Genomic DNA, 23,091 nt, shown 5'->3' with positions numbered 1-23,091 from the left:
GCAGTCTTTCAACAAGTATTTGAAATTTCCAAGGCCACTGAAGACAGCACAAACTTCAATTTTGCCATTTTCTGACCGTAAAGCTTCAGATTGACCTAGTTTGCACTAAAATTGCCAAAAATGACTAGAGACAGTAAATAATGCTTTTCAAACACCATATACACAGTTAAGTAGTGAGCATTAGATGGATTTAGTGTTTTGCTCCACTTTAAACATTATTCCACTTAGCAACAGCTATATGTTTTAGCATTGCACTGTACCTACTCTAAATGCAAACAGCACTTATTCTAACTTAAAAAGCATCAACTCTTGTTCACTCTTGTTCATAAGAGCTATTTCTTTTCAAGTCTTTGATTCCTAAATTACTACCTGTCATGTTTCACCTCAATGTAATTCTAACTCGGGCCGCGGCTGGACACATAATAACACATCTGCAGCTGATCCCACGTCAAAAAAACATATTAGGCAGAAAGAGAAGAAGTGGGCTGTACTCGATTACATTTACTGAAGTAAATTTTTAGACTAACCTTCATAAAACTGTGCTTTTCAGAGTAGTTTTTCAGACACCATACAAGTCCTGCTTGAATAATATGTGTAGCACTCTTACTTGAGTAATGTTTTGCAGAGTGTAACAGTACTCTTACTTTTCAAATGGGCGTGATTAACGGGTGGATTAGCCAGTGAGGGACATGCATGGTCCATCCGTATCAGAAAAAATAAAAATAAAAAAATACATGACAGGGGACTGAAAAACATTTCTGTAGAATCAATGAACATTTCTGCAGAATCAGTGAGCTAAGCACTCTGCTAACCTAAGATGAGAGAAATGTGAATTTATTTGCAATTTATTCGCAAGAAGGTTTGGTTCGATCCCCGGGTCGCCCAGGCCTTTCTGTGTGGAGTTTTGCATGTTTCTCCCCGTGTCTGGATGGGTTTCCTCCGGGTACTCCGGTTTTCCCCCATCAACCAAAACATGAACGCCCTTCGATACAACTGTTGTTGTGATTTTGGGCGTTACAAAAATAAAATGAATTGAAAAAATGAAGTGAATTGTAAATCATAGGTGACCAATGAGCAATGTGTGAAAAAAAAATAAAAAAATCTGATAGAACAATCATGTTTGACCTTCAGACACAACGGACGACATGCCGACCAGACTCTGAAAAAAAAATAAGAGATCAGTCTGGATTTGCCTGGCAATAATCTGATCATTCCAGAAATCAGATTATGATCAGATTTTTGGTGTGCATGTAAAAATGGCCACTTCCTCTTACATTTTCTCTTAATTGCTAATGATATTTTATACCACTTCTTTGCACTTCTACTTTAGTAATTTCATTTTAAAGTAACAGTACTTCCGGAGAACAATATTTGGTCACTCTCTGGGAGATGCCTGCTGTCTGTTCTTCCGTGCAGCCAAACAAGAACATGTGTTTAGCCCTTAATTAAAATCAAGAGCTAGCTAGCGAAGGCGCATGATTAATGACCTCTTATGCTAGCATAGCCTGAGAACACTGACGCCTCTCGGCTTGCATGTCGAGGATAGGACCCGGTCATCTATCAGTGCTGTAAGGTCACGCCAAAAGCTGTACGTTCGTGTTTCATAATTACCCATTTCTACTAACGGAGTCTATGTTAGCGTGCTAGCTTTGGAGTGTGACAAATACCTCATGTACTTTAGCGTATATGTGCTCATGTTGATTACTTACTAAGCCCTAAATCAATGTTTGCACAGCGCCATGACAACCACTATCCATTCTTTTGATCCGATGCATGATTATTAATGTTGCCATGTACTCAGGTTCAAAGTAAGTGGCTGAGCTTGCTTGCGGATAGAAAGATATTGCAGCTAAATGATCTGTTATGATTGCATGGCCATGTCTAGATGGTGTGTAATGATTTTCAATAAAAAAATAATTATGAAAGAACATGCGAGACATAACTCAGACATAGAAGGTGATTTATTGTATTGGAAATTAAGTCCTCCTTTCATGAGCTGGACAATATAAAGCAATGTTCCAAATTATATTTTGTGGTTACCCTCGGATACAAGTAAATGAGTTTCCAACAATAAATCAATTTAAAGGCACTTTATCTGATTTTTAAAATGTGAAAATCAGAACTAGTTTGCAGTGGTCCAAAGTTATTCCTCACTTAACATGCACATTCTAATTATTCACCAACTGCACAACCCAGTAATGCTAACATGCTAACGGGCACTTCCTACTTCTCGGACAATAACAATGCTCTATAAATTAGATGAAGATAGCACAAGGCAGACATATTTTGACCTCCTTACAAGAGCTGCTTATATCTCTAATATATCTCTACTGGGAACCAATGTGTCATGATCCGCACCGTCCACTCCACATTTTACCTCCTGTCCTGCTCCTTCCCTCCCTCACCTGCCGGAGCTGGGCTGACCTCCTGGCTCCTACTGCGCGCACCTGCAGCTCATCAGTGCAATTACCTCCACCTGATGCGGAGCATAAGAGGAGCTGGGGCCAGACACTCGGGGCGAGATCGGTCTGTCCTGTCGTTGTCTGCGGGATCCTACGTGTGTCTTCGCCTCCTGTCCTGTCTTGGTCTCCAGCTCTCCCGTCACCTGCCCTGGCTCCCGCTTGCTGGATTACTCCTGTTCAGTCCTTCCTGTTCCCGCGTCTTGTCCTGTCGTGCTCCGGCCCTGGATGTCTCCTGCCCGCTCTGGACTACGCCTGTCTGGCCTGCCTTCCGCTCCCTGTCCCCGTTGGTGATTTTCGAACTATTGACTATTTACTCTGCACTATTGCAAATAAACACCGTAAATCTGCCCCGAGTCTGCACTCTTTGGTCCGCTACACCCACCGTTACGACACAATGTTTCTCAACAGCTACAAGGTCTTTAACCAAACCAAGTATTGGCTATTCAAAAGGAAAAAATAAAATAAAATCCTAGGATCAAGATGACCCCATTTCACCATAGGTGACCTTTACTATATCAATCCTTAGCTATTTTGCAACCATACAAATGAAATGTATACGTATCCAACAACAAGATACTGCTAACACATTGAATAGTAGTACTGGTAGTTAAGTGGCAGTGATTGATTACTTATAGTATGGGTTGTACTCCTGGGTACTTGGACCATGTCTCAACCATCTGTTTCAAACTAATGTGTGCTAGTTAACAAAGTGTTCCATTATTTTGGGAACAAGATTGATTGACTGAATTTATGTGTTAGATCCCCAAATAGTAATGTAGTAATGTCATACCTATACTTCTCTCTCTCTAAAACCTTTTAATCAGACTAGAAATCTAGGGGTAATACTGGGCTCAGACTTGAACTTTAACAGCCACATCAAATCAATAACATCTGCAGCTTCTTACAATTTAAAAGATGTTGCAAAAAATCAATTGTATACTTTGATAGACTATAAAGCAACTCTGCTTGTACAAGTCTCTCCATGGACCAGCACCAAAGTATGTCCCTCACATGTTAGTGCCATATGAACCATCTCACACTCTGAGGACTTTAGGGACCGGCCTCCTGCTGGCGCCCAGAGTTAAGACTAAACCTGGACTAAACCAGGACTAGATCAAGACTAAACAGGGCTAAACATGGGGAACCATCCTTTCAGTTTTGCACAGCTAAAACCTGGAACAATCTTCTTGAAGATGTGAGACCTCTACTTTGACAGTTTTTAAATCCAGGCTCAAACTGCTCTGTTTAGCTGTGCATATGACTGAAAGGGTTTTATTCAGCACTCTTCACTTTTAATGTTCAATTTATGATGATTATTTATGTTTTGTGATTTTAACAGCTTTGCTATTCTGTAAGGCACATTAATTTGTGCACCAACTGTATACAAATAAACCTGCCTTGCCTTAGAGGTAATAAGGTTTCTCAATAAAACCTCAATGAATGTAAAATCCTAGCTGTTCTCAACATTACATGACACTACCATGCATGCTTATAATGGAACACCTGTCCCATTCAATTAACAGCATTCTTTATATTAGAAGCATATAATGAAATGCCTACACTGTACACTATATGGACACATCTGTCAGTGCCAATCAGTTTATACTGATCTTTGAGTTGGTTCAATCAACTCTTTACAAAATCTGGGTTCCCTACACTTGCCTTTAGGAAGATGAATTCTGTACTGTAGAACATTCCAGGCATAGCAGTAACATCTCCATAGAGATAAGCAGAAGCAGGTGGTGTGCCATGAACCAGAAAATTACATAGTGCACCTTTAAGAGAACCATTGACTTATCAGCAGACACACGTTCAGACTGCAGTAACTCAGATAGCATCTACAGTGTTGTTAGGTTAGAATACAACCGGGCCAGGTCGATCAATCTAGATTTAAAGATTTTAGATTTTGCTGAGTTTGCTTATTTATTTTTGCTTATCAAAAACATGATGCATTTTGAGTAGATGATTTCTCTGACACCTATGCCTTTGGGTCACTTCTATCATACCATATTTTAAAACTCCTATATTATGCAAAATTGATTCTTGTGAGCTTTAAGCCATATTAGAATGTTTTTACCTCATCAAATACATACCAGGAGTTGTGTTTCGTTTCATTCACACATGTTTAACTAACCCTTTATAATTAGTCTGTCTACATCTCCAAAGCTCAAAATGCTCTGTTCCACCTTGTGATATCATGAAGTGGTAGTTTTTAAGGTAACAGCTCCTTTTACCTTTAGTTCAGTAGAGATTGGCAATTCCAGGGCTAACATTATCCAAATGATTCTAGTGAAGGTGTGTGGAGTTTATAAAACAGTACAGCACTTCCTGTATTACTGCATGAGATAACAAGGTGGGAGAAAGTGTTTTCTGTCTGAGGAAAGAACTCGTGTTGGATTTGTGTTTAACATGTGTGAATGAAACAAAACACAACTCCAGGTCTGTTTGTGACGAGGAAACATTATAACATAGATCAGAAAGTAGCATAATATGGGCCCTTTAAGTTATAACACAGGAAATGCCAAGGATAAGGAATAATAGGATCTTTATATCTATATCCCTCCATTTTTTGCCAGTTCACCAGGTCAAATCTACCGTTAAACCTGTCTTTTAACCCTTCGATGAACCAATGCATCATCTTCCTGTTGACTCAGCCACTCTAGCCTGTAAAGCAGTTCAAAAAAGTGCTTAAGGAAGAACTTCTCAAGGTTAGCACCAAAGCAGTCAGGTTTAGATACATAAGATAAGTAGCCCTCCCTTACACCCCCCTCTGCCTTATACCTTACCTCAGGGGGAATGCATTACAAACCTTTTAGGCTTTGGAGAATGCCAGTTGCCTGACACCTTGAGTTAATGATCAGCTAGCTAGCAGATATAGTGGTGTATTTTGAAGCGTGACAATAACCTTTAACATTATCATTTACGCACATATTACGCTAAGGGACACACTGTCTATATGCAGCCTCTGAACAATAACTCATGCAGCACTGATCGGCTCCCATCCTCATTCTTCCCGCGTTAAGGCATGTGATTTTCAGGTAGTTTGCCAGCCCCAATCGTCCATCTTGTTGGGTTTCATTTTTGTTGTTCGCAGACGGCTTCTCTCAAGGTGAAAAATGAGGATATTGCCGCGGGCGTAATTGTTGGAGATTACAAAAAAAGGAGGGCAGAAATGTGCAGTAATGAAAACCAGCCAATCTTAGCATTGGGCTTATTAGACAATATTAGTTTATCACAGGGTTGAAATCATGTGGCTCAGAGGTATAGCTACAGCGCATATGCAAGGATGCCTATGTCTTATGTATTGTGAATAAGGTAGTCCAATATTAAAGTGCATATAGCATGTTTTTATGATCTTCAATTTTTTACTTATTTTGGTGGGATGTTGTAAATATAAATTATAGTTTTCCACCAATCAAGAAGAAATTTGAGAGTAAAAGTTGGAACATATGTTGAAAATGTCACGAAGAAGAGAGTTGTAAAACATACTGATGACATCATGCTAGGGATAATTCTGTCAAAATGTTTAGCACAATTTACACAAAAAATACATTTTTCACACACTTTAAACATGATTTCGACACAATAAAGGTATTTTTCATTATAGTTTGAGACCTGCTGAAGAAGCTGAGGGTTTATCTTTAATACAAAATCTTTTTATTTATTTTTACTAGTACATTTTACTAGTACTAGTACATTTTAAACAAGTACTTTACTACTTTTACTTGAGTAGATTTTTCATGTGAGATATATATATATATATATATATATATATATATATATATATATATATATATATATATATATATATATGGTAACACTTTAAAATACGGTCCGGGACTTACGGTGGTAGTTAGTAGATACTTGACTAGTAGTTACGGTGGTACTTACAGTGGTAGTTTGTGGTACTTACAGTGGTACTTATAGTGGTACTTACAGTGGTACTTATAGTGGTACTTACAGTGGTAGTTTGTGGTACTTACAGCGGTACTTATAGTGGTACTTACAGTGGTACTTACAGTGGTACTTATAGTGGTACCAGAAGTGATACTTAGACTAATAACTACTGGTACTAGTACTGGTACTTACTGCAAAATCATATGAAGTGAATGGTATTAAAGAATATGGTGTTATTAGGCATATGAATCATTGATTTCATTATACGTTCATAGAAAATACACAAGACAAAACACTGTGAAAACACAAACACTTTATTATGACAAATTTCACATTAATACGACAATCAGATTTAAAAGAAATTTCCAATAATGACAATAACAAATAAATGACACGTTTTAAATGAACATGACAGTGATACATACTGTAAAATATCAATACTTTAACTGCTATTTTAAAGCGAGACATTATGGTACTTGCACTATTAATTACTGGTACTTACTGTAGTTTATACTGGTAATTACTAGTACTTTCCGTGGTACTTACTGCTGTATGTACTGGTAATTACCATAATAGTTACTATGGTAATTACCAGTACATACAGCAGTAAGTACCACGGAAAGTACTAGTAATACTATTTATACTGGTAATTACTAGTACTTTCCGTGGTACTTACTGCTGTATGTACTGGTAATTACCATAATAGTTACTATGGTAATTACCAGAACATACAGCAGTAAGTACCACGGAAAGTACTAGTAATTACCAGTATAAACTACAGTAAGTACCAGTAATTAATAGTGCAAGTACCATAATGTCTCGCTTTAAAATAGCAGTTAAAGTATTGATATTTTACAGTATGTATCACTGTCATGTTCATTTAAAACATGTCATTTATTTGTTATTGTCATTATTGGAAATTTCTTTTAAATCTGATTGTCGTATTAATGTGAAATTTGTCATAATAAAGTGTTTGTGTTTTCACAGTGTTTTGTCTTGTGTATTTTCTATGAACGTATAATGAAATCAAAGATTCATATGCCTAATAACACCATATTCTTTAATACCATTCACTTCATATGATTTTGCAGTAAGTACCAGTACTAGTACCAGTAGTTATTAGTCTAAGTATCACTTCTGGTACCACTATAAGTACCACTGTAAGTACCACTGTAAGTACCACTGTAAGTACCACTATAAGTACCGCTGTAAGTACCACAAACTACCACTGTAAGTACCACTGTAAGTACCACTGTAAGTACCACTGTAAGTACCACTATAGGTACCACTGTAAGTACCACAAACTACCACTGTAAGTACCACCGTAACTACCAGTCAAGTATCTACTAACTACCACCGTAAGTACTGGTAAGTCCCGGACCGTATTTTAAAGTGTTACCATATATATATATATATATATATATATATATATATATATATATATATACATCACATGCAATATGTCTGATGTTTTTCCTGGGATCTGCTGTAGCGACTCCTCCAGTTTGGGGGTCATTGCCCCGAGTGCTCAGATGACCACGGACACCACTGATACCTTCACCTTCCAGGACTTCTCCAGCTCTTCTTTGAGCCCCAGTATTTCTCTAGTTTCTCATGTTCCTTTTTCCTGATGTTCCCATCACTTGGTACTGCAAGGTCCACCACAACTTGATCTGTTGTTTATCCACCACCACCATGTCTGGTTGGTTCACTATCACCATTCTGTTAGTCTGTATCTGGAAGTCCCATAGAATCTTGGCTCGATCATTCTCCAGTACCTTTGGTGGTGTTTCCAGTCTGTGCTCTGCACAGATGTTTCTGTACACTATGCAGACCACTTGGTTATGCCACGCCATGTATGCCCTCCCTTACACCCCTGCAGTTATGTGCTGGATTGTCTCAGGGGCCTTTTTGGCCAGCCTACACCTTGGGTCTTGTCTGGTGTGGTAGATCTGGGCCTCTATTGCTCTGGTGAACAAGACGTTTGTCCTGCAGGATTTCTTCAAGTTGCGCTGTTTGGATATACTGTTTTTAACTGAGACGTGGATCAACACCGGTGAGTCTGCCGCCTTTTCAGAGCTTTTACCTCCTGACTGTACTTTTATCAACATGCCAAGAACCACTGGTCGTGGTGGCGGTATCGCTACTGTTTTAAAGAACTGTGTTTATCACAGGATTTTATCACCGGGTCCTTTCTCCTCTTTTGAACTTAGTTGCTTTGAGCTGCGACAGACAGATCCAGTGTGGTGCGCTGTGATTTACAGACCGCCTAAGTACAACAAAGACTTTATTAAAGAACTTTCTGATTTTATGTCCTCTCAGTATGATAGGATTTTAATAGTTGGGGATTTGAATGTGCATGTCTGTTGTCCTACAAAACCTATGGTCAACGAGTTTTTAGACTTTATTTATGCTTTTAATTTGACACAACATGTCACTGGCCCCACGCACACGCACGGACACACTTTAGACCTTGTGTTGTCTTATGGTTTTCACGTTGACAGTGTTTCTGTTGGGAATGCTGTTTGTTCTGATCATTGTCCAGTAATGTTTGATTTTACTTGTTGTAATGACACGCCGCTGCCTGCTTCTGTGCGTAAAAGCCAACTTATCAAGTCAGACACAGCCGCTGCCTTTTCTCCTCTTTTTACGGCATCTTTGTTAACATGCCCCACCTCCGCATACATGGATGCGGATCAACTAATGAATGTATTTCTGTCCACTTGTACTTGTGTCTTGGACGATGTAGCCCCCTTGAAAAGCTTGCGTCCAAAATCAAAACAAGAGCCCTGGCTCAATGAAACCACGCGCGCAGCACGACGTGAGTGCCGTAAAGCTGAGCGCAAGTGGAAAGATAATAAATTGGAGGTGAATTATCAAATACTCAAATGCAGCTGGAAAAACTATCAGCGTGTTGTTAAAGCTGAAAAGACTAAGTTTTTATCTGAACTCGTTTTAAGTAATTGCAGTCAACCCCGTGTTCTTTTTAAAACAATTGGTTCTGTTCTGAACCCTAATCCATCCACTACACTGGAGATGACGCGGGACAGTTGTGAAAAATTCCTATCTTTTTTTAATAGTAAGGTTGAGGATATTAGAGCTAATTTATCTACTCTGTCTCTTTCTTCTAACCTCACCATAACAACTCAGTGCTCAAATGTTTTTAGTCAGTTTGAGCCTGTGTCTTTGTCTGTGCTTACAGGGATAGTGAATAAACTTAAACCATCCTCCTGTCCCACAGACCCAGTCCCACCTCGGTTCTTTAAAGAGGTTTGGGGAACTATTGGAAATTTTGTTAAAGAGATTGTTAACAGCAGTCTGTATTCTGGTGTTGTTCCTTCTTTTTGTAAAAAAGCTGTTGTTGAGCCTTTGATCAAAAAACCTGATCTTGACCCTACAATTTTATCTAATTATCGACCAATTTCTAAACTCCCTTTAGTGTCGAAAATTATAGAAAAAACTGTCATTGCACAGCTGCAGCCTTTCCTAGATGCAAACGGAAATTTGGACACTTTCCAGTCAGGCTATAAAGCATTTCACAACACAGAGTCTGCACTTTTAAAGGTTTTAAATGACCTGCTTTTAATGACAGACTCTGGTAATTCTGCCATTGTAGTGCTTTTAGACCTGACTGCAGCTTTTGACACAGTTGACCACTCAACTCTTTTAAACCGTCTTGAATATTGTGTGGGTGTCAGGGGGACTGCCCTGGACTGGTTTAGGTCGTACCTAACAGGGCGGTCCTTCACAGTCAGGCTGGGGGACTCTACCTCATCCTTCACCCCACTTGTGAGCGGAGTCCCCCAAGGTTCAATTCTGGGGCCTATTCTTTTTGCACTTTATCTTCTCCCGCTTGCGGACATTTTTAAAAGACATGGCCTTTTATATCATTTTTACGCAGATGATTGCCAGATTTATTTACCAATTTCTAAAAAAGACTACTGCTCCCTGACACCCCTACTCGAATGTCTATGTGACGTCAAGGCTTGGTTGGCCCAAAACTTTTTAAAATTGAATGAAGCAAAGACCGAGGTTATACTGTTTGGCTCTGGCAGTACCCTCACGGACGTGGGACCTCTTCAAAATTATGTGCGTCCCACAGTCACCAACCTTGGCGTCACCATAGACAGTGATTTTAAATTTGACAAGCATATTAATGGCGTTTTAAAATCTAGTTTTTATCATCTGCGGCTTTTTTCCAAAGTCAAACCGTTTTTATCTTTTAAACTTTTTGAACAAGTCGTGCACGCTTTTATTTCTTCGCGCCTGGACTACTGCAATGCACTTTATTCTGGCATTTTGCAAAACTCGCTTTACCGACTGCAGTTAGTCCAAAACTCTGCTGCACGACTTTTAACAGGAACCAAAAAACACGATCATATCACACCAATTCTTCTGTCTTTGCACTGGCTTCCTGCTAATTTTAGAGTTGATTTTAAGATTTTATTGTTTGTTTTTAAAGCTTTGAATGGTCTGGCCCCAGATTACATCTCGGACCTCATCAAAATTTACACCCCGGTGCGCGCTCTGAGGTCTGAGGGCCAGCTCCAGCTCGTGGTCCCTAAGACCAGACTTAAAACCAGAGGGGACAGGGCCTTTTCTGTGGTTGGACCTAAACTGTGGAACGCCCTGCCCCCCCACGTTCAAACAGCTCCCACTGTAGAGTGTTTTAAGTCTCGTCTTAAGACCCACTTTTATTCTCTGGCTTTTAACACCGCGTGAGTTGTGTGGTCCTCTGTGTTTTTCTTTTATTTTAGTTTTCTTTTTATGTGTTTTATTGATTTTATTGATTTTATTTTTTTATGTCACTTTGTCTCTGTGCAGCACTTTGGAAACAATTTGTTTATGAAATGTGCTATATAAATAAAGTGGATTGGATTGGATTGGTGCTCAAGGTCTGCTCCTGTGCAGCCAGGATGAGTGCCTCTGTGCTGCCCTTCAGTCCAGCTTTCTCAAGCCATTGGTAGGATTTCTTGATATCAGCCACTTCAGTTATGTTCCAGTGGTATATCCCGTGCAGGGGCCTGTCCTTTCATGATGGTTCCTCCAGCACCTCTTCCTCTGCGCTCCACTGTCTGAGACAATCGCTGAGCACGTCATCTGTTCGGGCCTTGTCCTTGATGTACTTATGGATCTTGGATGTTTCATCCTGGACTGTGGCTCTCACACTCACTAGTCCTCAGGCTCCTTCCTTGCGGCTCGCATACTTTCTAAGGGTGCTGGATTTGGGATGGAACCCTCCATGCATGGTCAGGTCTTAAAATCTGTGGTCTGTATCTCCTTCTTTGGTTAGCTTATGATTCCTGCTGGGTATCTAGTTACTGGCAGAGCATAGCTGTTTATTGCCTGGGTCATGTTCTTGCCATTGAGCTGACTCCTTAGGACTTGCCTTACTCGTCTGAGGTATTTGGCCGTGGCTGCTTTCCTTGTTTCGCCTTCAAGGTTGCCATTTGCTTGTGGGATACCAAGGTACTTGTAACTGTCCTCAATGTCTCCTATTATCCCTCCTGGGAGGGAGACCCCTTCTTTGTGGACTACCTTCCCTCTCTTTGTCACCATCCGGCTACACTTCTCAAGCCCGAATGACATTACAATGTCTGTGCAGTAGATCCTGGTGGTGTGGATCAGTGAGTCGATGTCTTGCTCATTCTTAGCATACAGCTTGATGTCATCCATGTAGAGGAGGTGATTGATAGTAGCACCATTCTTGAGTTGGTATCCATAGCCAGTGTTGTTGATGATTTGGCTGAGGGGATTCAGATCTATGCACAACAGTAGTGGGGACAGTACGTCTCCTTATGCCACATTTGATGGTCACTTGAGTAAGTGGCTTGCCATTGGCCTCAAGGGTGGTTTCCACAACCTCATCGGGTTTGCAATGAAGGCTCTTAGAATCCTGTTGATGTTATACAGCTCCAGGCATTCAGCGATCCATGTGTGTGGCATGTGTCTAGGCTTTCTTGTAATCAATCCAGGCAGTGCACAGGTTGGTCTTATGGGTTCTGCAGTCTCAGGCAACTGTGCCGGCATCTAGTTAGTTAAGTGCTGTGTTTTCACATGGCCAATCCGTTTTGATAAGGCATCTGACACATGCTGACCTCATAAAAACAGACACACTTTTTAGAAAATGAATGTTCTTTGAAGTACACCAGGAATGATAACATGAAGTATAGTCTACACCAGGGGTGTCAAACATATTTTCACCGGGGGCACATTAGCAAAATAGCTGCCTTCAAAGGGCCGTATTTAAAATAAATCTAACTACTTTTTTTAACTTGTTAATTAACTGTTTCTGTATTTATTACTTGTTCAAGTTACAAATATTACATATGCATTAGCCTAGATGTAAAAATGTTGCTGTGTAACTGTGTATCTCCTGATAAACTTACATTTTAAGACCATCATACCTTTAAGTTAACCCTGTCGAGGGCCACATGAAATGATGTGGAGGGCCGCATTTGGCCCCCGGGCCTTGAGTTTGACATATGTGGTCTACACCAAGACTCTTGAACTAATCACAAACTAATTAAAATCTCTATTTGAAGTCTCACAAAAATCACAGTCACAAAAAGTGTGAGTTTGTATAAATCCTGCCAACCCTGTTCTGAAATCATTTGGATTGCATTACGCCATCTGTAGTGCTTCTTCAGATCACTGAATTGCACAATTCAATAAAATATCAATGTTCTTTTGGAAGGACATCTTAGATCCCACATACTGTAAATATGTGCCTTTGTTGGCCAGTCGATGTGTTTCTAAACAATACCATAATTCTTTAAAGTGCATATGGTTTTCATATTTTTCTCTTTTTGACTTCATTTGGTGGGATAGTACCTGTGCTAAAGGTTTATCATAGTTTTAGGTGGCTGTGAGGAAAAAAGGTAGCTAGGGTTGCTAGGGAACAGTTATCTCTTCATAAAATATAATCATTTGGCAAAAAATGTATTGAAATGTGTATATAGTGGTTCCTCGCTGTATCACGGTTCACCTGTTGTGGTTTTGCTATCTTGCAGATTTTTTTGTGTGTGCAATTTTGCATGCTTTTTTTTACAGTGTATGACCATGCATTGTGTTCTGCGTCCTGATTGGCTAAGGGACGAGCAACGTCTCCTGTACAGTACAGAATGCATTCAGCCAAATTTGCATAAACGTTTGATCGTAGTGTGACTGTGAAGTGTTGTATGTTTGCAAGTTTTCTCCCCAACAAAACCCACAATGTCAATGAAACGTTCTGCACCGACAAAGGCACCTGCGCCCGCGGCCAAAAAAGTTGGACTTCTGGACATGGTGAGGGAAGGTAGAAGTTATGCGGCTGTAGGGCGCCAGTACGGAATAAATTAATCTTCAGTTTGTCACATAAAAAAGAAGGAAAATAACAAAAGGACGGCAGCAGCAATAAGTTTTAACCAGGATGCAAAAAGGGTTGTAATTGCCCGCAACAAGACCATTGTAAAGATAGAGTCTGCCTTAACTTTGTGGATCAGTGACTACAGCAGAGCGGCGCCAGCATGAAGAGGAGTCAGAGGAACTATGAAATACTTGTGAGTCACTATTAATCATTTCTTATGTGTCCAACCTCACAGGTTGATCATTAATATTAAATTTGTTGCAATATTTCTAAAAGCTATCATTTTTATTTACAGGACAGTATAGTGTTTGGTTTCGTTCTACAATAATGTGCTTATTCTTTTAAATCTAGGAAGGTTTGAGCTTTGAGAGTGTTTAAACCTGAGAGGAATGTAAGAAAATGTTAATGCCTGTCTGAGAAAAGTGTATAAAGTGTGTGGTGAGGGGTTTTACTTCCTTAAAACATATATAATAATTCTAAAAAATAAAGCTGACTACTTCACAGACTACTTTGCCTATTGCGGGTTAACCCCTGCGATAAACCAAGGAACACTGCACTGTAGAGTTACAGCCTCTGATGTATTTTGCATTATATTGAGTAAGGAAGGAAGTGGAGGAAATGAGGAGTCTAAATGTTCATTAGTTACATTTGAGAGAGTAGAAAAAGTGGTGGGGTTAAATAAATATTTACTTCCTCCCACTCCCTTAAAACAAACTGTATGATAACTGCTTTTGTTTGCTTGTTACAAAAAAAAAACAAACGTATTTATATTTTGTATTATATATATGCATTTATGTTTTTCTATGAGGCAACAGTAGCTCAGTTGGTAGAACATTTGTCCATTAATCCAAAGCTCTCCACATAAACACTGGCTGAGCAATTCCAGCTCAGACAGATGAATGCTGTCATTGCGTCCTTGGGCAAGACACTCACCTCTCCCCAGTGTCTGTGTACACTGGTATGTGAATGTGTGTGAGTGTATGAATATGTGTATGAATGTGTGTGTGAATGGGTGAGTGGTTCCTTGATGTAAAGAGCTTTGGGCCTTGAAGGTGGAAAAGTGCTGTATGAACATGTGACCATTTACCATGCTGTATGCTTTCTGTCAGAATAAGCATTCATTCTCTCATATCTGTGTGTCCAAACAGGAAATCAAATGATACATTTGACCAAAAAAAAAAAAAAGTAAAACTCCCAGGTTACATGCAAATGAATTGACCTGACAGCATCACATTCATAATGAGTCCAGGAAGAATAGCAGTACTAAAATATAATCATTTGAGAGGTTTCAAATCCACTGTGAGATAATCCATCTTTCACTGCATTTGAAAGACCAAGGTTTAACCATGTCAGTGCACATTTACTGAACACAATGGACAGCAGTTCAAACACTGTTGACTATTACTGGAAATTGTAAAGTTACTTTAAGGCCAACTGGATGAAAAAACAATAAAAATTCATAAATAAAAACTTTATCTTAAAATATTAGTTTTACTCCCATGTGAATAACTTAAACCTTTACTTGATGTGACCTTGGCAAACCAGTCAGGAATGAAATCATCAAATAAGAAATTCACCATTGAAGCCATCTATGTTAAATATGGTTTTAAATCCACTGAAGATGGTGATAAGATGGTGGAGGAAAATCGACAGGCATGTGCTTTTTAATTCCTTCAAGTCAATAAAAATAAATTAATATATATTAGTCCGACATAGCACCATTGCAGTGACCACGTTTGAACTGCTAAAAAAGGCTTTTATAAATAAAACAACCTCTTCTACATGTTTCATTCTCTTTGCAGCCTCTTCTATCAGTCGTTTCAATAAATCACAAATTTTCAATTCAATTCAGTTAATTTTTGTAAAGCCCAAAATCACAGGAGCAGTCGCCTCTTAGAGCTGAACATAACTGATTTAACCAATAAAAAGTAAAAAAAATAAAAATAAAAATCAACAACAAAACAGACATTGGTCAATAACTGACAAGCATATTAATCAACAGAAAACAAGCAACTGTCCCATTTTGAAATGCTTTAGTGACTGGATAAGAGTTCAGATGTTTCAGAGGAGCAGAGTTCACTTTATCTCTGAAGTTCTACATGCCTGTGTCCTCAGCTGCAGTATCTCGCCCTTAGCTCCTCCCTCTTTGACCCGTGTCTCAATCAAACCCTTTCATTAAGGGCACATATTTAGGTAATTGTCCTTTAATGGTGAAATAAAGGCATGAAGGGGCGTGGCCTGAGCTGAGATCATATGTGCAGATTTGTGCTGCAGACTGCAATCTGACAGGAAAGAGTGCATACACAGGATCTCGTTCAACTTTTCAAGTAGATTTCGACTCACTTGTCTCAATGCAATATCTGCACTTTTCTCTTTTTCTTTTAGAATAAATAGAATAACAGTAACTTAATTCAAAACAATAACGTACAATTTTGGTATCTCAATGACCTGGCAGCAAGTAAATATTTAAGACAAATATTCATCCATCCATCCATTTTCTTCCACTTATCCGAGGCCGGGTCGCAGGGGAAGCAGTCTAAGCAGGGACACCCTGACTTCCCTCACCCCGGGCACATCTTCCAGCTCCTCCGGTAGGACCCCAAGGCGTTCCCACGCCAGCCGAGAGACATAGTCCCTCCAGCGTTTTCTGGGTCTTCCCCGGGGCCTCCTACTAGTGGGACATGCCCGGAACACCTCCCTAGGGAGGCGTCCAGGAGGCATCCTGTGCAGATGCCCAAGCAACCTCAAATGGTTTCGCTCGACGTGTAGGAGCAGCAGCTTTACTCCGAGCTACAACACCCTCACCCTATCCCTTAGGGTCGATCGGCCACCCTACAGAGGAAACCCATTTTGACCGCTTGTCCTTGCTCAAAACTGTAGGTGAGGGTAGGAACGTAGATTGACCGGTAAATTGAGAGCTTTGCCTTCCGACTCTGCCACCTTTTTCCGGTCGAGAACCATGGCCTTGGATTTGGAGGAGCTTATTCTCATCCCAGCCGCTTCACACGGCTGCAAACCGCCCCAGTGCCTGCTGCAGGTTCTGGCTCGATGAAGCCATCAGGAGAAACATCATCTGCAAACAGCAGAGATGAGATGCTGTGGTTCCCAAACCGGACCCTCTCCAGCCCCTGCCTGTTCCTAGAAATTCTAGCCATAAATATAATGAACAGAACTGGTGACAAAGGGCAGCCCTGAGTCCAACATGCACCGGGAACAGGTCTGACTTACTGCCGGCAATGTGAACACAGCTCCTGCTCCGAGCATACAGGGACCACTCTTAGCAAAGGGCCCCAGACCCCATACTGCCGGATTACCCCCCGAAGGACATGGTCGAATGCCTTCTCCAGGTCCACAAAACACATGTAGACTGGTTGGGCAAACTCCCATGAACCCTTGAGGACCTGATGGAGAGTATAGAGCTACTCCACTGTTCCGCAACCAGGACAAAAACCTCACTACTCCTCCAGAATCTGAGGTTCGACTATCGGTCGAATTCTCCTCTCCAATACCCTGGAATAGACCTTACCCGGAAGGCTGAGGAGTATGATTCCCCTGTAATTGAAACACACCCTCCTGGCTCCAAGTCACAACCAGGTGGTGATTGGTTTGCAGCTCAGCCCCTCTCTTCACTCGAGTGTCCAAGACACGCGGGCGGAGATCAGATGACACGACGACAAAGTCGATCATCACCCTCCGACCTAGGGTGTCCTGGTGCCACGTCCACTGATGGACACCCTTGTGCTCGAACATGTTGCTCGTTATGGACAAACTGTGACTAGCACAGAAGTCCAATAACATAACGACGCTTGGGTTCAGATCAGGGAGGCTGTTCTTCCCAATCACGCTCCTCCAAGTGTCATTGTCATTACCCTCATGAGCATTGAAGTCCTCCAGGAGAACAACGGAGTCCCCGGTTGGTGCACTGTCTAGTACCCCTCCCAGGGACTGCAAGAAGGCCGGGTACTCTGCAATGCTGTTCGGCCCATAGGCCGACACAACAGTGAGAGACCTGCCCCCGACTCGGAGGTGCAGGGATGCGACCCTCTCTTTCACCAGGGTGAACTCCAACACATGGCGGCTAAACTGTTGGACAATGAGCAAGCCCACACCAGCTCCCCGCCACTCCGCTGCGGGCAACACCAGAGAAATGAAGAGTCTTCGATGACCAGTTCCCTTGAAGTATGACTCGGCCCCTCCTGAGGAGTTGGGTTCCAGAGCCCAAGCTGGTTCCAGAGCCCAGCAAGGTGACATTCCATGTCCCCAGAGCCAGTCTCCATGTTTGGAGATCCGGTCATCGAGACCCCCGCCTTCGACTGCCACCCAGATTTCTTCGCACCCGCCCTTCACGGCTCCTCCCGCAGGTGGTGGGTCCACAGGAGGACGGCCCCACATCGCTCCTTCGGGTTGGGCCTGATTGGGCCCCGTCGGGAAAGGCCTAGCCACCAGGCGCTCGCTGCCGAGCACCTGCCCCAGGCCAGGCTCCAGGGTGGGGTTCCGGTAACGCCAGTCCGGGTGACGTAACTGGCCGTGTTCTGGTACTTATCATGAGGGGCTGCTGAAGCACTCTTAGTCTGACCCGTTCCCCTGGACCTGTTTGCCATGGGTGACCCCACCAGTGGCATAAAGCCCCCGACAACATAGCTCCCAGGATCATTCAGGTGCTCAAACCCCTCCACCACGTTAATATATGAACGTATAGACACTGGGTTCTATACTCACTCTATGAGTTTATAAGACAAATATATGAACTCAGTGTCTGCTTTTTCCCTACTGTTCTGAATGGCCTGTTCAAAGCCAAGCCTTATGCTCCGTGTCCACACTCATCGTCCCTCTTAAACTCCTGACCTCTGCTCTGCCCAATCACTTCTCATGACACTTCATTTGTTTCAAGTTTACGAGTGCAACTGCTCCCATCGCCCAACATTAACCCACAGACCATTGGACCTCTAGTTTTACTACACAGTGACTCTGCCTGCACACCTAAAATCTGATCATTATCTGATTTGTGGAGTTATCAGATTACTGAAATGTCATGTAAACAGTTCCATCTGGTGTGAGTAATCAGATTTCTCTCTGACTGTTCATACTCGTGCAGGTTTAAACAAGGGAAATTGTGTCTAAACAGGCAAAGTAATGAAGACAAAAATGAGAGAGAAAAGACAGAAAACACCAGGGTTGTGGAACATTCTGCAATAATTGTGACTATAAAAAAATGATAAAATAAAAATAATCATGGTCATATTTTGATAATTATAATTGTTTTCTGAACTATACAGACTCTAAATCAGACACAATTTTTTTTTTTTTTTTTTAATAAATGGTCACATTTGTATATAGATCTTTTTCACCTTCAAGGCACACAAGGAACCATTCACAGACATCTCACACACACGTCACACACAAATCACACATAGCCCAACTCTGTCTATGGTTCTGACCTAAGTTTCCCTTAGTGCTATGTGTCCCGGGAGTGCATCATAGCACAATGCCTGGTGCTCACTGTGGATTGAGCTGGTGGTCCGATGGTCCGGTGTAAGTTGCGTCTCTAAGCCGTGCTGAGGTGGATCTCGAGTAATTTGTTGTGTGTTCTACGGTCGGGGGAAGTAAGTGTGAAAGTGTAAGTGTAACTGTATATTTAACTGTAGGAAAGCGCCCTGCCAAGCATGAGCCGCTTAGACCAGCCCAGAGGTCGTTGCTGCGTTGTTCTGATTTAAATTACTGTGAACTGGTTTTCAAGTGCCATGTCCATGTCATGGTTTGTTTTGGAGTGAGAGTTGCACTCTAAATGTGAAGAACTCAAAATTGTGAATTTGGAGTTCACAGATCATTTCAAAACCTAAATTAAGACGAATGATGAACAAATAAATGAAGTCTGACAAATGGAACGTTGTGGCACTTTTTCAGTTGTGTCTTCTATTATTTCAAGTACTTATCTGCAAGCCTTGGTTCAATATTTCAGTGCTGCTAAGGTTATACCAGCCAAAATGCCTTATCACAAGAGACTGTAAGTCACGTTGTTTCAGAGTAACCCTTGTGAATCTGCACACACTTTTGCTCCTTCCAAATGACGGAGAATTAGGCCCATTGCTATAGCGGTTAACGCTGTATCTTCTGAATGAGAAAAAGTCTTCAAAATGTCACGTGTAAGAGTTAGCCGAAACCCATGAATAAACGCTCGGATTTGCCTGTCTACCATGTAAGTTATGGAGCATACAGCAGTGAATTTTCAATAAGCACAGTAGAAAGAGGACGCCGTTGTGCATCCTTGGTCCCATCAGAAGCCATTGGACTGGAGCACTTCACCTGGAGAACGGGGTAATTTATGTTTCGCGGTTATTTGTATCGAAAGGTCAGGTTTTGTGCCGAGGAAATGTATATGCACGCATCCAAGTCTGAAGGACGTCATAAAGGATGGGAACACCGAGCCATACCTCAAGGGAACTGATCATCGAAAACTGATTTTAATATGAAACCTTTTTGCTGGGCTATAATAATGAATGGAGATGGGTATGTTTTTATATATTTATTAAAGCTACAGTATGTAATTTTTTTAGCTGGGACTGGGAAAGGATGGGGACATCAAACAAATCACTGATCATAGAAAATATATTTTTAATAAAAACTTAATTGTAGCTTTTCAGATAACATAAAAACATGGCATATGTTTATAATAATGACTGGAGATGGGTATGCTTTTACGTATTTATTAAAGCTACAGTATGTAACTTTAGCCAGGAGTAGGGAAGGATGGCATGTCAAACAAACCACTAATCATAGAAAATTGATTTTTAAATGGAACTTTTTTGTTGTCTTTCAGATGATACCACATTTTATAGAGGTGGAGATGGAGATAGATATACTTTTACATAGATTTTGAAGCTACAGTATGTAACTTTTGAGCAGAGAAGGATGGAGACGTCAAGCCATGTCTGAAGGGAAGTGATAACTGACAACAGATTTTTAATTAAAACCTTATTGTGCTGTTTTTTGATATACCATCAAAACATTTAATAGGCCTATAATAATGAATGAAGATGGGTAGATTTTACATATTTATTAAAGCTACAGTATGTCACTGTTTAGCCAGAAGCAGGGAAGGGTCAAGTCATGTCTCAAGGGATGTGATCATTGTAATTGGATATTAAAATGAAACCTTTTTTGCTGCTTTTCAGATGATACCACGATTCTAAAGGGCTATGTTAATGAATGGGTATACTATTGTTATTGTTATTGTTGCATATTAAAGGTGCACTATGTAGCTTTTCTGATGGAACCCCTTCACCTGCTTTTCTCCATGGAGATGTTATAACCTTGCCCAGAATGTGTAATGACATTGAAGTTATCCTGCATTTATTCAGTATAGATGTTTTTTATTGCCTCGATAACATGCATTGTTACTGTGAGCGGGTGCAGTCACCTGCTTGTCTCCATGTCGACAGGTATGTTTAACGCCATACTGTGAAACATTTTAGGCAGAGCAGTAACATCTCTATGGAGATATGTTCTCCACCAGAGAGGCTACCTTCAAAGGCACAGTGTGTAAAATTTTAACCCAAATAGACTACAATAATGACATGTTTCTTTTAATATATATTTTGGGTGTGTTTACTGCACTGCTTGGCCTCTCCACAAACCTGACTCTTATTTGACCAGAAGGGGGCCTGCTTGTCTCCATGAAAATGTTGTTCCATTGACTGTAATCTTAACCAGTATGGTATCAAACTCCTCTATATTCATGGAGAATGTTCCAAAGTATGGTTTAAATTTTTTGCTCCCTTTTAATCATGTAGTTGATGTACCACCTCGAGAAAAGTCCATACTTCCTTTAAGGCAACCTAATGATCAGGTCCAATATTTATATATTTTCCTTTTGGATATGTCTTAACAGGGAACACGGGCTCAGTTCTAATGTACTGTATTGCATTAGTTTAAATGTTAAAGATGAATGTTCCACAGTATGGCATTAAGCTTATTTTGTATTTAATCAATGACAAATTCTTGAATGTAACCTGGTATCCTGGTCATTTCACTTGGCTTTTGTCATAGAGATAGATTAGTTAAGTTACACACCATACTGCGGAAAAGTAAGGCAATAATATCTCCAAGGAGGCAGAAAAGTTCCATGGTTCACCTTTAAAGCACACACTACATAATTACTTTGATAGATTACGTTGATGCATGGCCTCATTTATGTTTCTAATTATAATGTGATGTATACGTTTCAGAGCATGTGCATTTCATTGTGTTATCCGTGTTAGATATGGACTCATTATAGAACATCACACAGCCATCTGTCCGTCATTCACACATGTAGAGTTACAGGCATGGCTGCCTTTCATGTTTATACAAATGCTTTCTGAGTTAGCACTCAGAGGTAATATGGTTAGCTCATGGAATAAAGACAGGAGGTTTCAATGTCAGTGATGAATGTGAATATCATGTCTATATATTTTTATCCCGGTGGGCTTTAATAAATGCCTCTTAAGCAATGGATTCTTGAAGGGGCTCTCATCTTAAAAACATATGGACACGAAAGATGTTCTTGAGAATTTAGCCCTGTTATAGTTGTTGCCTTCTCATTTACACATTCAGAGTTGTATTTGGAGTGATTCATGCATGTTTGAGTGATCTACCCCCCTTTTCACCTCTACTGATACACACCTACACTAGCACACTAGTATATACACTAGTATGTCTTGGGGTGGGCCTCCCAACCCCCCATCCTTACATGTTTTTTATACTGTTATACTTGTGGCTATTGCTTGCTGTCGAGATGATGAGAGCATTGTCTTAATTTAGTCAAATATGAATACGTGGCACTGAAGTGGCAAGGGCCCCAATGGAAAATTCTGCTTAAGGGCTCCCGAAAGGCTAGGGAAAGGCTGGGCATAAACGCCTGATGACGTTTATGCCATGTCAGGTCCCATTGGGCACTGCAGTTTTCTAATGTCAGCAGAATTGTTTCTTTTTGAAGTTGTTTTAGATGAATATTGCCATTTAAAATGTGCAAATTATAACATAATGATAGATTATAACTTTATAGCAGACTCAAGTACAACAGATCTGTTTTAAATGTTTATAAACTCTTTGATATGAATGGTCACTACCTAAACCGAAGCACCTGCAGCCAATCATAAATGAGTGCTAATGCAGTCTCTGCAGCTCAGTGAGTGAAGTCTAGAGGTTATGAATAATGGAAAATTGGTACAGTTACAATAGCGATTAACTAAATCAATATGTCTGTTGAATGGTTAAAAAAAAATCCTAAAAAATTAAGGCATGAATATAAATCTATAAGCTGCATTCCAAAACACTTAAAACCCGATAGTGCCTCTAGCTTTAAGGGTGCAATGCTTCCAATAGTGATAATGGCTTTTCCCAAGG

The 23,091-nt window shown here is 40.6% G+C and overlaps 1 protein-coding gene across 1 annotated transcript in view; it reads right to left on the bottom strand.

Annotated features, from left to right (window-relative positions):
• Positions 1-23,091, bottom strand: part of LOC117388169 (cadherin-10-like) — a 174,167-nt gene that overhangs the window by 8,844 nt on the left and 142,232 nt on the right. Inside the window, exon 12 of the mRNA XM_033985643.2 lies at positions 17,721-18,239. Coding sequence (XP_033841534.2) covers positions 17,721-18,239 — 519 coding nt within the window. The remainder of the gene's footprint in view (positions 1-17,720; positions 18,240-23,091) is intronic.

The sequence above is a fragment of the Periophthalmus magnuspinnatus genome, chromosome 20 (assembly GCF_009829125.3).
Source record: "Periophthalmus magnuspinnatus isolate fPerMag1 chromosome 20, fPerMag1.2.pri, whole genome shotgun sequence".
Lineage (NCBI taxonomy): Eukaryota > Metazoa > Chordata > Actinopteri > Gobiiformes > Gobiidae > Periophthalmus > Periophthalmus magnuspinnatus.
The sequence above is the reverse complement of the archived record's forward strand: the minus strand, read 5'-3'. Positions and strand labels throughout refer to the sequence as shown.